This window comes from Octopus bimaculoides, chromosome 10 (genome assembly GCF_001194135.2).
Source record: "Octopus bimaculoides isolate UCB-OBI-ISO-001 chromosome 10, ASM119413v2, whole genome shotgun sequence".
Classification (NCBI taxonomy): domain Eukaryota; kingdom Metazoa; phylum Mollusca; class Cephalopoda; order Octopoda; family Octopodidae; genus Octopus; species Octopus bimaculoides.
In genome coordinates, this window is record NC_068990.1 from 79369600 (window position 1) to 79382422 (window position 12823).

Sequence of the window (12823 nt, forward strand, 5' to 3'; positions counted from 1 at the left end):
TAACAAATGAAAAACTGTCAACCGAAATCAAAAGCTGGGAAAGCACAACATTGGTAAATGTTTGGAATGAAATCCCAACGCATTTGGGAGGTGTAATAATCGAGACAAATGATAAGAAGAAATTGGAGAAGTTCGAGGACCAGGTGAGATACGTTGAAATAAAAATAGACAAAAAAGAAACTCCTTTTATGATAAGTGCACCAAATTTGAATACGAATTTGAATATTAATGTTTCTGAATACTTTAAAAGTAATCAAAAGTGAAACGATGGCGCTCGGATGAGGGGTCGAGCGTCTTCTTTACATCTCACACTTTCATACGTTTTTCACCTACCCACATGTTTGTCTTGTCTTGTATTGTCCTTTCTGTATTTCGCCCCTTAAGGGTAATAAAGAAATAGTAAGGGTTTCAGACGTTATGCATTTCATTTTTTTTTTAACGGTAGAGTACATAACTTAAGGGATTTAGCTACTGTTTCTAGTAAGTTAGGCGACAAATGACTTCGACATGTGAATTAATCATTTATATTTTTTGAATTTTTCCATCTAATTTCCATGATTTTTTTTGTTTCCTGACTGAGTTCTTCCCACAATTTTTTAGATAACAATATTTCTGCAGTTATTTTTCTCAAATTTTCGCATATTTTTCAAAAATGTAACAATAGTTGAATGGCTTCTACCGCCTCTAATTCGGCATAATTACAAAACTTTTTTGTTACTAAAAACACACTCGTTTCTAAAGTAGTTTTTAAAAAAAGTACCTACAATCTGAGACATTTCATTAAAATTAGGAGGGACACATTTTTAGTTTACACCGTCACACTTGATAACGTTTCTGGTCATTGTTATAGAAAACGAAAATCGCTTTTATAAATTAAATTAAGCTTCCCACTGAGACCCCATATCAATTGGCAATACAGCCGTGACCATCCCATCTTTTATTATTTTTCAGACAGTATATCTCGGATTACGTTATCCAGTGTCCTTTGCTAAAAACAGTTTGAATTATTAAACTGTGCTTTCAGCTGAAAGACTCAGTAACGTTGCTTTCATTGTTATACAAGAAAGGACGTTTAGCCCCAGGTCATCCCTTATCGAAACAAGCTTATGATCAACGGTGGTCCTGTCTAATTTTCACGCCCAATACATACAGGATCACGCTATCCAATATCTCATTCGTTTTGAAAGACGGTGTGACGAGGTAGGTTTGGTTGCTATTTCTAGCAAACCAAGCGATCACGTACAGGTTTTCTTTGGTTGAGTTTACCCCTCTCCCCAAATATATTTGTTGTTAAAAGAAAACCTTGTTTGAACCAATAAGATTTATATATATTTAAATTTAAACTAAAACTGAATATCAATCATGTATAAAATGAAAATTACAAGTAAATTATTATTACTTTTTTTTTTGTTTTTGTAAAAATAAATTAGAGTAAGAGACAATTGTTAGGTCGAAAAACGAAATCGACGGATTTAAATAAAGGATTTGGCAAGTTTACCAAAAAGAAAACCCAGTTAGCAGTTACAAAGTTATTAAAAGACTAAAACAACACAAAAAAAAACCCTTTTAAAATATACCTAATATATATGGAAATAATTAAAATACTGAAGTAATACCAAATTATTTTAAAATATACAAATACGCGACGAAAGTAAAGGAAAAGCCATAAGCGTAATGAAGCTAAGAAGGGGACCAGCTGAAAGCGTGGGACTTGATTTCCCGCGCCGAACTGAAGCCGGTGATATCACGTGACCAGGTTTCATTTTCAGTTGTTGTTGTTGTCAAGATGTCGGACAGTGAAGGAAGCAGCACGTTGTCCAGTTCGAAACGGCCCAGACATTCTTTGTCTCAGGATGGATCTGGCGATGACAATGTATGTACAATGTTAAACACAACACAATCATGATTTACCTGTTTCTTCTTTTCCTAAAGAGATTTTCTCTCAAACTTTCTCCCTCTTTACACACACGCTTCAACTAATATACAATAAACCTCTCCCTCTGTCTATTATAGACACACATATATGTGTGTATATACATAATTTTATATATATATATATATATATATGTATATACATACGTACATTTTTATATAAATAAGTGTTAGCGTCTGCTTACACACACATCGCATGGTTTGTTTTTAAGTCTTCATTTCTTTATTTAATCTTAATTTTCTTTTTCCTTTTATTACTTTTCTGTTTTGAATATCTTCTCTGACATTAAGAATTACGAAAGAGTATCTTTAATCACTAATGTCTCGGTAAAAGGCTGAAGGCCAACTAAACGATGCGGTTCCAAATCCTGGTTATTCGTGTTTTTCATTGTTTTGTGAAAAGAACCATTGTGCTCATTCCAACATTTGTCGTCTTCAATTTGAATTTTAATGTTTAAAATGTTATTAATACAGTAAAGGAGAGGAAACTGATTCAGGCTTTTTAGATAATTTGGTGTTCACTCCCTCTCTCACATAAATTCGTCTTGTGTTTAATCTCCATCATTATTATATTGTCACCAAGGTCGACTTTACCTCTCATCCTTTCGGGGTCGGTTAAATAAGGGCTAGTTGAGCACTGAGGTCCATATAATCGACGTACCCACTCCTCCAGAATTCCAGGCCTTGTGCGTAGAGTGGAAAAATCGGATCTTGTGAATTTTCCGAAAGTCCCCTCCCACAGGGTCATGAGCCTTTTTTTTTTTTTGCATTTTCGTTTTCTACATACTTGTTAACATCCACCAGGCTGGTTTGTTTCTTTTTTGTTCCCGGTTGAAGATATTTATATTGACCGATTATTATGCAGTCACTAAATCTGCTATAAATATTCTTTTCTTCTCTAGACACAAGGCCCGAAATTTTGGGGGAGGGGGCCAGTCGATTAGATCGACTTCAGTACGCAGCTGGTACTGAATTTATCGACCCCGAAAGGATGAAAAGCAAAGTCGACCTCTGCGGAATTTAAACTCAGAACGTAAAGACAAACAAAATACCGCTAAGCATTTCGTCCGGCATGCTATTAAATCTGCTATAAAGAGTAACCAACTCTCCCTTAAATCGCACCGCAAAGGACACATTAGATAATGTAGTCCAAGTGGGCCTACTCCGTCGTGACTGACCTATGTTTAAAAACTAACAAAATTATTTAATACAAAGGAAAGGTGCTTAGTCTAGGACAAACGGGTCTATGGAGGTTTCGACTTCTTTATGTTTCATTTATGTCTCTGTTTCCATTACATTAAAACATCTTCATTTTTTATTTTCACCTCAAATATCTGAGGTTCCATAAGATTTTATAAAACAAGAATAAGTTTGTCCTAGTCGTATTAAAATTTTTGACATGTCTCGCATTAAGCTGAAGAAATTATTACCAAATATTTTGGATCCATTTGAAACCTTGTTCAATCCCCGCTAGTCTTAGCTTCACAAAACCAGATCTTTTGATTGTCTTAGAATTTTGTTTTTTGAGAAGAAATTTAACCAAAATTCTTCATAGTTTCAAAATCTCTTGTTGAAGTTGTCACTAATTATCTCCCCTCTTTACTAACTTTCTGTCAGTTTTTTTTTTCTGTAGAAACTTCCTCTCTCTCTCTCTCTCTCTCTCTCTCGCCCGGATGAGAAAACACTTCAGGCTAACTTCCACTACAAGCAGTATAAGTCCATTTTTCCATGCTTGCATGGGTTGGGGGTGAGTCGCCTTCACGATAGCATCTGGCCACTTGTTGCAGTCGCTTTGTTCAGCTTCCTGAGATAAAACTTCAACCACTTCTTCCTCTTTTGCTTTTCCTCTTCCACTGTTCCTTTCTATTTTGATTGATTGATGCTTCATGTCCTCATTTTCCCCCTTTACACCTCAAATATTCAGACCAACGCATTTTTCTTACTAATAAGCTTTACATCTGATTCAACCCAATTTTTGTCTGTGCTTCTACCATTCATGTACTCTAACCTTTTACATCCAGCGAAGCATGCTTGCCTCCTTCTTGTCGTCCCTTTTCACATTTTCCATAATCCCCATATTCTAATGCCATACACCCCTAATACTATCTATTCTACAATTGGAGAAAAGAATTCCTTTGTTATGAACAGAATTAATAATTCTCTGAAAAATGTCCACGCTTTGCTTACTCTATCATGTCTTTGCAACTCTCTGTCATTGCTTATTTTGGAACCGAGGTACTGGAAGTTATCAACAGCTTATACAGAATTTGAAAGAATATATTTTTCAAATGCTGGTGTTATTTAAAAAGCACCCATACTAGTTCCTCCTATAAAATTCTTGTACTGGTTCCAAGTATAAAAAACTTGTACTGGTGCTGTGTAAAAGCACCCAGTTCACACTCTGTGAAGTGGTTGGTGTTAGGAAGGGCATCCAGCCATAGAAACCAAGCCAAAACAGAGAACTGGAGCCTGGTGCAGCTCTCTGGTTTGTCTGCTCCTGTCAAACCATCCATTCGGTGCCAGCATGGAAAATGGACATGGAATCATGATGGTGATTTTACTGCTAATTATTCCTGTATCATCATCATTTAGCATCCGTTATCCATCCTGGCATGGGTTGGATGGTTTGACCAGGGCTGGCAAGGCTGGAGGGCTGCACCAGACTCCAGTCTGATTTAGCATGGTTTCATCAGCTGGATGCCCTTCCTAATGCCAACCACTCCAAGAATGTAATAGGTGCTTTTATGTGTCACCAGCACAGGTGCCATTTGCATGACACCAATATCTGCCACAATAGCTTGATGGGTCTTAAGCATGACATAATGCCAAAGGTCTCAGTCATTGCCTCATCCTCCTCAAATCATTCCTTACTGTCTTGGAAGTTGGTTCCAAAGACAAATATGCCCATATATGGTACTTTATTATGAACATGTTCATAATAACCATATAGTTTTTTTTATGGATCCACTTTTGGATATCTGTGGAGCATCTTCAGTTTGTTGCAGACTAACAGATCCTAGCGTAAATACTATGACCAACTGCTGTCATCATGTAACAGGTTTTCTAATCATTTGTATTGTTAAACTGTTCATTAAACAAAATTGTCTTATTTCTGGTAAAACATGGCATAACTTGTACAAAGCCTTCTGTTGGAAATGGGTCTCAGTTCATTGAAGAATGTTACCTATGATGGACCAGTACCCTAGTTAGGACCTATGATGGACCAGTACCCTAGTCAGGAGTGCATTCACCTTTCATCTGCTTAAAACCAAACCTAAGTCATCAAAGGTGTCATCGTGTGTTGGATATTTTGACTTTGATGACACTTGAGCAAAAGACTTCCAGATTAAGCGTGAGTTTTCTCCCACTGGATGAAGCTACAGCTTTGCTTCATCTGGATTCTTTCATAATGTTTTCTTGACAGAGATACTGGGTTGGTATGTCATTGCCTTCCCCAGTTCAATGGCCATTGGCTTACAACGAGCTCATCTGGACTTTGACAGGTCTTGCTTTTAATCCTGTTGGGTGTCCAGATACCCCCCCCCCTCGCAACTATAGCGAGCTACTCAAGTAGGGGAGCCAGTTTAATTGCTGACCACCTGACTATGAAACAGGTAGAACTGGTCCACGTGGTACCAGTAACAAGTCTCATCAACCTGTGATGGGATCCCTGACCTAACTTGTAGAGTTAAGTACTGGTCCTAAAAAGTTCCTTGGGTTGCAGATGACATTTACATACATTGTAAGCAGCCAGAACACTGTGTACCTGTTGTGTGCTTCATTGCTATGCTGAGTTTTACACCTTGTAAGTGTTGTCTGGAAAGAGATGGTCTCCCCACAGTCTAGAGAAGCACTGTATGGAGACATAGTGTTGGTGGGGGAGGCTTTATTTGATGATCAGGCTTTTTAACCCTGTGAATGCCACACCATATTCTAGTTTCCTTTTCATTGACTTTTCGTTAATTTTACCATATAAAGTATTATTGATTCTTCGTTTTTTTTTTCTTGTCTGTTGACAGGATGACATGTCCAGTACAACCAGTGCCACAATAGATGATACAATTCCAAGTGAGACACCACCACAGAACAATACTCGGCGCTATGGACGAGGAAAGAATCGGTTTCGAAAATCAAAACTTCAGTATAAGCTTGTAAATTATTTAAAAGTAAGTGAAGAATTTTTCTTTTGTTTTAGCATTTTTATTGATTAATGCAATATCTAGATTGTTATCGATTGATTGATCATTGCCATCATTGAATGCCCCTTCTCCATGCTGGCATAAGTTGGACAGTTTGACAGCAGTTAGCAATCCAGAGCACTGCACCAGACTCCAATTGTCTCTTTTGGCATGGTTTCTATTCGATCCAGAGCTATACTAAATCCCTTCAAAGTCTACTCTGCCTTTCATTCTGCTGGAAATAAAGTACGAGTCAAGTAGTGAGGTTGATGTAATCAGTTATTCTTCTCCATCAATTTTGTGTTTTTGCGAAGAACCATTATTGTTGTTGTTGATAGTGGGATTGGTAGAGCATCTGACAAATGCCTTGTGGTATTTAGTTAGATCTCTTCATGTTCTGAGTTCAAATCCCTCTGACATTACATCTGCCTTTCTTCCCTCAATAAAAAGAAAGTACAGGCCAAGTACAGAGCTCACATAAACTGACCAGTAAAGTACCAGTCCTGTTTGGAGAGTATTTAAATCAATCCCTCCCCAGTTTGTGATTTTGTGTCAATGTCAGAAAGCTTTGTAACTATGACAACAATGGATGGCAGCTCCACAGTTTTATGTTCTGAGTCCATCCTTTTGGGGCTGATGAAATTGTTGTCAACTATTCACTATCCTCCAACCCAAACTCCCTTGTACCCTCTTACCCCACACTAATGACTCTGTGTTGTTCATTTGTCTGATTTTCTTCTCTTTGTTTTATTCATCCAGGAAGATCATGGACAACCCATTTTTGGGGTACAGGTCAATTACAATCATAAGGAAGGAGAACCAATAATCTTTGCTACAGTTGGTAGCAACAGGGTAAGGACTTACAACCTCTTCCTTGTCTGTTGACATGCAGAAAACCTCCACACACGGAAATGATTGCACAAAAATCTCCATGTTTTTCTTGAAAAACAAATAACCTTGTACAGTTTTCTATTTTCCCAAGTAAATTGAGATAATGACCTACCAGTCAGATTGCTATCCAGCCCTGCATTTGGTGATACCGTAATTTCTATAAATAATATCTGCAATAAATTAGACTCCAGGCCATGGGTTGTTCTATGCTTGAATATTATATGTTCTTATAAAGCAACCAAGTTAAAACAGGAGGAACTTTGAGTCTCTTGAACAAATCACATCCAGCTTGCTTTAACCTACTTCAGTCACCACCTGAATCCTACAAAGCATCCAAATGTGCAACATATGAACAACCATGTTACATTGGCTACACCAACATACAGTGACATGTGACACTATCTGCAACATGCCAATGCAGTGATACTATTCAATCCACACCATACCCCTGCTTCCAATCCTGTACACACCACACAATTTACCCTCACTGCTTTACCATACAAGCCAAGACCCACACTGCTGTACTGTATAGTTTGCATTGCCATTCATGACTGTTCTTAAATACCCACACAGCTAAATTATAGTTTATATAATACACCCAGCTCTTCTCATATTGCTTATCCACCCTCTCACACTCTATCCCAAACAGTGTTCTTCGCATTAATTCTAACACTTCACAATATGTTCTGATTGCTACCACACTCTATTTTAATATGTAATAATCACAGGCATGGCCGTGCAGTAAGAAGCCTGCTTCCCAACCACATGGTTCTCGGTTCAGTCCCATTGCTGAGCACCTTGGGCAACTGTCTTCTACTATAGCCACAGGCCAACCAAAGCCTTCTGAATGGATTTGGTAGACAGACACTGAAAGAAGCTGTCATATATATATATATCCCTCTCTCTCTCTCTTTTGGAGAGAGGCACATACACAGACATATACACACACGGCAGTAACTTCCGCCTACCAAATTCAATCACAAAGCTTCGGTCGGCTTGGGGCTATAGCAGAAGACACTTGCCCAAGATGCCACGCGGTGGGACTGAACCCGAAACCATGTAGCTGGGAAACATGCACCAGTGCCCATCTTGCAGCGGCTTGGTGTACAGACGTCAGATCGTAAACCTTTTTGCTCGGCGAATTTGGTCTCTTGTCAAACCACTAAGTTACAAGGATGCAAACATACCAACACTGGTTGTCAAGCAATAGTGGGGGATAATCACTGACACAAAGACACAAATGCATTTGTGTGTGTGTGTTTTTGTGTCAGTGATTATCCTCCACCATCGCTTGACAACCAGTGTTGGTATGTTTGCATCCCTGTAACTTAGTGGTTTGACAAGTGACCAATATAATAAGTGTCAGGCTGAAACAAAAAATAAGTCCTGAGGTCGATTCATTTGACCAAAATTTCTTCAAGGCAGGGCCGCAGCATGGCCACAGTCTAATGACTGAAACAAGTAAAAGATAAGAGGATTATTGTTGTTTAATTCCAAATAATTTAAAACCTCTCTTCCTTCTCCTCATCTCTTATTTATCTTTAATTATTGCTGTTGTTGTTGTCATCATCTAACATTTGTATATTTTTTCACAGGTTGGCATCTACGAATGTCACGAGAATGGTAAAATCAAACTTCTACAAGCCTACGCTGACCCTTCTGTATCCTTTTTTTTACCTGAGTCTATTCTGGAATGTTCTCTTTAACTACCAAACAGGATGAATGAGATTTGTACAACTAATTTATAATTATGGAAAGAGGGCAAAAGATGATGCCAACGGCAGGGCCTCACGCTGGATCCTTAACGGTATCTTGTTTAACCTTTTAGCATTCAGATTACTTCTCTGTCCAATGTAATGCTTATTTATTCACATTGTTTTGAATTAATCATGCATTATCTTGTAGCTTCAAGATTTCCATGATGTGACTGTTTATTTTTAGTTAGACATTATAGGGTAGGTGTGAGGGGCTGGATCTAGTCAGTTTAAATGTAAGACAGAATATTTGGGGCCAGATGTGGCTGGTTTAAATGTTAGACTTATCTTATTCTTCTATATTTCTTCTTTAATCCTGTCAGCAAATGACTTTACATAATTGATAAAATAACTGCTGATCATGTTCCAAAGTCTGTGAATGCTTGGAGATTTTGTTGGTGCCTATGATTGGCAGCAATGTCAACACTACAACAGGTTGGAAGCAGATCTGTTGTGAAAATAATTGATAGCTCAGCCTGAAATATTGTTTTGTCCACAAAGTAAAGAAAAAAAAGAAAAAAAGAATTTCCTTCCAAAAAGGGTCGTAACACTTTAGGCTGCTCTGATGAAGGTAAATCAATGGAAGGTTGTGTGTGATTGGTGCTGAGGATTACAGCATTGATAGAAACCAAGAACTTAAGAGATTCCAGTTAGTGGACTAACATGAGGATATAAACGAATTAGGTTGGTGGATGAGGTGAGTCAAAACCTGGAAGTTGTTGAAACAAAGATAATTCAGCTTCAATTAATGACTAGAAGTGTGTGTTCAGAGCCAACTATGTCCAACTAAAAAGAGTGAATCTATTTAGTTGGACGTTTGTCTTCCATTGGTTCAATCACTGGATGAAGTCGGAAGAGACAGAACTACGGCTCATATCACCTCAGTTTTGTTGATATGTAATCGTGATTGATGGCTGCAATATGGGTGATGGAGGAGGAGGAGACCGATTTAGTTGTTAAGTGGACTAAAGAAGTAATTAGGTGTGTAATGGACACATGACTATGGGGGTGGGGGTGGGGGGTCATCTGATATGAATCAATGATCCCTGCTGGCATGAATACTGGTTAATGAAAGATGTAGGGCTGTAGAAGTGGTAAGAACTATGGTGTTGGGTGTTGTTAATTGTGTGTTGTGTTGTGTCCTTAATTCATGCAAGACAGAGGAAAACTTCTATTGTTGTGCTTGGACATTTGATGATGTGACAGGTCAACCATTGTTGGCCACAGGTGGGATGAGAGGCATTATAAGAATAATAAGTCCTGTCTCCATGCAATGCATCAAGGTAAACCATTATGATAATTCTTCTTCTTACTATTATTAAGGTGGTGAGCTGGCAGAATCGTTACGACTCCAGGCCAAATGCTTAGAGGCATTTCACCTGTCTTTATGCTCTGAGTTCAAATTCTGCCAAGGTTGACTTTGCCTTTCATCCTTTCAGGGTCAATAAAATAAGTACCAATCCCGTCTCCCAAAATTGCTGGCCTTGTGCCAAAATTTGAAATTATTACTACATATTTTTATACTTTATGTAGCAAAAGCATGATCACTCTTGACCGTTAGCTGCCCACATTGTGGCTTTTTACTTTTAGCTACCTATTTTTGGTTCATCACGTGATGGTCCAGTCCATTTAGCTTTACTTGGATTGTCCACCCTTTAACATGATGGACTAGCCTAGTGTCCCTATGTCAGCTATTTAAGAGATGATTTTTCCCACTAATTCCTTAGGCAGGTGAGTTTTCTATGAGCGGGTTTTGGATCTTCAACAATGAGAGCAGTGTATTCACTTTGCAGCTTCAGCGAGAACAGAATTGCAACCAGAGTCTTTGATGCTAGACTTCACGTTTTTCTCACCTTTCATCTTCAATTTCTATAAGCATTTGAATTTATGTAATGTATTGACAATTATTAATGTCCTAGCATTTGCTGTGTTTCACTTTAGGTAATAAATGTTTCAGTGCAGTCAACTTGCCTTTCCATTTTCTTATTCATGACATAACATTACCAGGCCATAAACTGCATTTCATACAACATTCATTGCTAAACCTACAATGTATCTGCTGTTATTGTTACATATTTTTACAGCATGCTTTCTACCTGCAGTGATTGCCTGTCACTGTTTTGCTCTGTTTTTCTTCAAAAATTTCCCTTCCTCTTCCCTGACTACAAGGGTTCAAACTCTAGCCTGTTCTTTGTTTACTTTCAGAATTTTATAGGGCATGGCAATGCTGTCAATGAACTGCGATTCCACCCCAAATACCCTAACATGATGTTATCTGTGAGTAAAGGTAAGCCACTTGATTATATTAATTTTACTTGATGGTCATGGGAGGGGAAATCTTACCTTACTTGAAAACAGGTGAGGGTTGGGGACAGGAGAGGTATCCAACCATAGAAAATCTGCCTCATGCAAGCATGGAAAAATGGACATTAAAATGGTGGCAGTGGTTGTTGTTGTTTTAACTTACTTTTCTAATTGTTGTTGCAGAGATTATTCCTGTTGTTGAGGAATCAGTGTTTAGATGAGTAAAATCTTGGATAATTTGTTCTTAGATTATCAATTTGTATCTCACTGAAGTATTTTATTTTACTTCCATTTTTCCATACTTGCATTAATTAGACCAGTTGTTCTCAACCAGGGTCCACATAAGATTTCATTGCTGAAGTTTATCTGCAGTAAATTGGTTAGACTACAACCAAATATTATAACAACTTTTTTATACAATTTCTTATAATATTTTATTCATCTTCATCATCATCCATGCTGGCATAGACTGGACCTAATTATAAAAATATAATTGAATTTCTTAAAACTTCAAATGGTTATGAGGGTCCAGTAGAGTAAAATAGGGATCAAAAGGGGTTAAGAACCACTGGGTTAGACAAATATATTATTGCAACGTTGTTTTACAGCTAAATGTCCCTTCATGTTTTTAATCCTTACCCTAAGAGATCCCTTGTGGTTTTGAATATGTGAGCAGCAGACAGGTCATTGACAAAAGAACTGTCCCTCACAACTTTCATCCCAGTATAAATACACAATGGTCTTTTTTTTTTTTAGTTTCTACTTCTCGAATCCACTCATAAGGTTTGATCCGTCTTTTGTTACAGTAGAAGGCAGCTGCCCAAAGTGTTGCCCCAGCTGGGACTGAAATCGAAGCCACATGGTTGGGAAGCAAACTTCTTGATCATGCAACTCTGCCTGTGTTTATTTGTCTGAATAAAATAATTTATTTCTCAACCTCTGTGGCTAATGACTAATTAAGACCTTTCCAGAGGCTGACGAGGGTGACATTGAATAAAGCAGTAAACAGTGATGGAATCTGTTTCTGCTGCAGTTAATGTTAGAGATGCTGGAGCTGAAGAACCGGACGTTTCCAAACATCTGTGGTTCAGCGGGGTGGGGTGGGGAGGTATTAAGTTGACCTTTATTCTTATTAGTTTGTCCTCGGTCACATGGGGGAAGACATTGAGGCATGACCAAGGTCAGGCAGTGGTGGTCAGTTGGCACTGAAGGCAAGGAATTCACTTTGGACTTGCATTCTTCATGTTTTCTTTGTGCAGCTGCAATTCTTTTCTGTTTGTGGCGGGTGGCACGTTTGTTGGTGCAGCTTTGCCAGGCAGAGCACCGTTTTGTGCTTGCATTCTTCAGGTGTCATGGTTGATCTCAAAGCTTTTGAGTCTCTCCTGCTGTAAAACAGTCTCTCAGGGAGTTGCATGTCAAGCATTCAAACAAAAGCGGGTTTGCCCACCTGACTTGTGCTCATGCTTGCCAAGTCAGATCAAGGGAGGACCTCCTTTATTCTAATGATTCACTAAGTATACAACATTTTCCTCTCAATACCATTCTCTACAGTCTGGCATTGTGTATTTACGTTGCATTACATGTGATACTGTGTTTAAATTCTTTTTGTCTCCTCTTAGATCATGCTTTACGAATATGGAACATCAAAACAGATATATGTGTAGCAATTTTTGGTGGAGTTGATGGTCACCGAGATGAAGTTCTAAGTGCAGTGAGTTTTATTATTATTATTATTATTATTATGTAAATCTCCACTGTTCTTTG

The 12823-nt window shown here is 38.1% G+C and overlaps 1 protein-coding gene across 2 annotated transcripts in view; it reads left to right on the forward strand.

Annotated features, from left to right (window-relative positions):
- Positions 1 to 12823, forward strand: part of LOC106883345 (polycomb protein EED-like) — a 35952-nt gene that overhangs the window by 17693 nt on the left and 5436 nt on the right. Inside the window, exons 1-7 of one of the 2 annotated variants that reach the window (XM_052971323.1) lie at positions 1724 to 1873; positions 5952 to 6098; positions 6870 to 6962; positions 8597 to 8662; positions 9913 to 10038; positions 10961 to 11042; positions 12679 to 12770. In XM_052971323.1, the coding sequence (XP_052827283.1) occupies positions 1787 to 1873; positions 5952 to 6098; positions 6870 to 6962; positions 8597 to 8662; positions 9913 to 10038; positions 10961 to 11042; positions 12679 to 12770 (693 nt within the window). In that variant the 5' untranslated portion in view covers positions 1724 to 1786. Of the gene's footprint in view, positions 1 to 1723; positions 1874 to 5951; positions 6099 to 6869; positions 6963 to 8596; positions 8663 to 9912; positions 10039 to 10960; positions 11043 to 12678; positions 12771 to 12823 lie in introns of those variants that run through there. The other variant, XM_052971324.1, reaches the window with a different exon arrangement.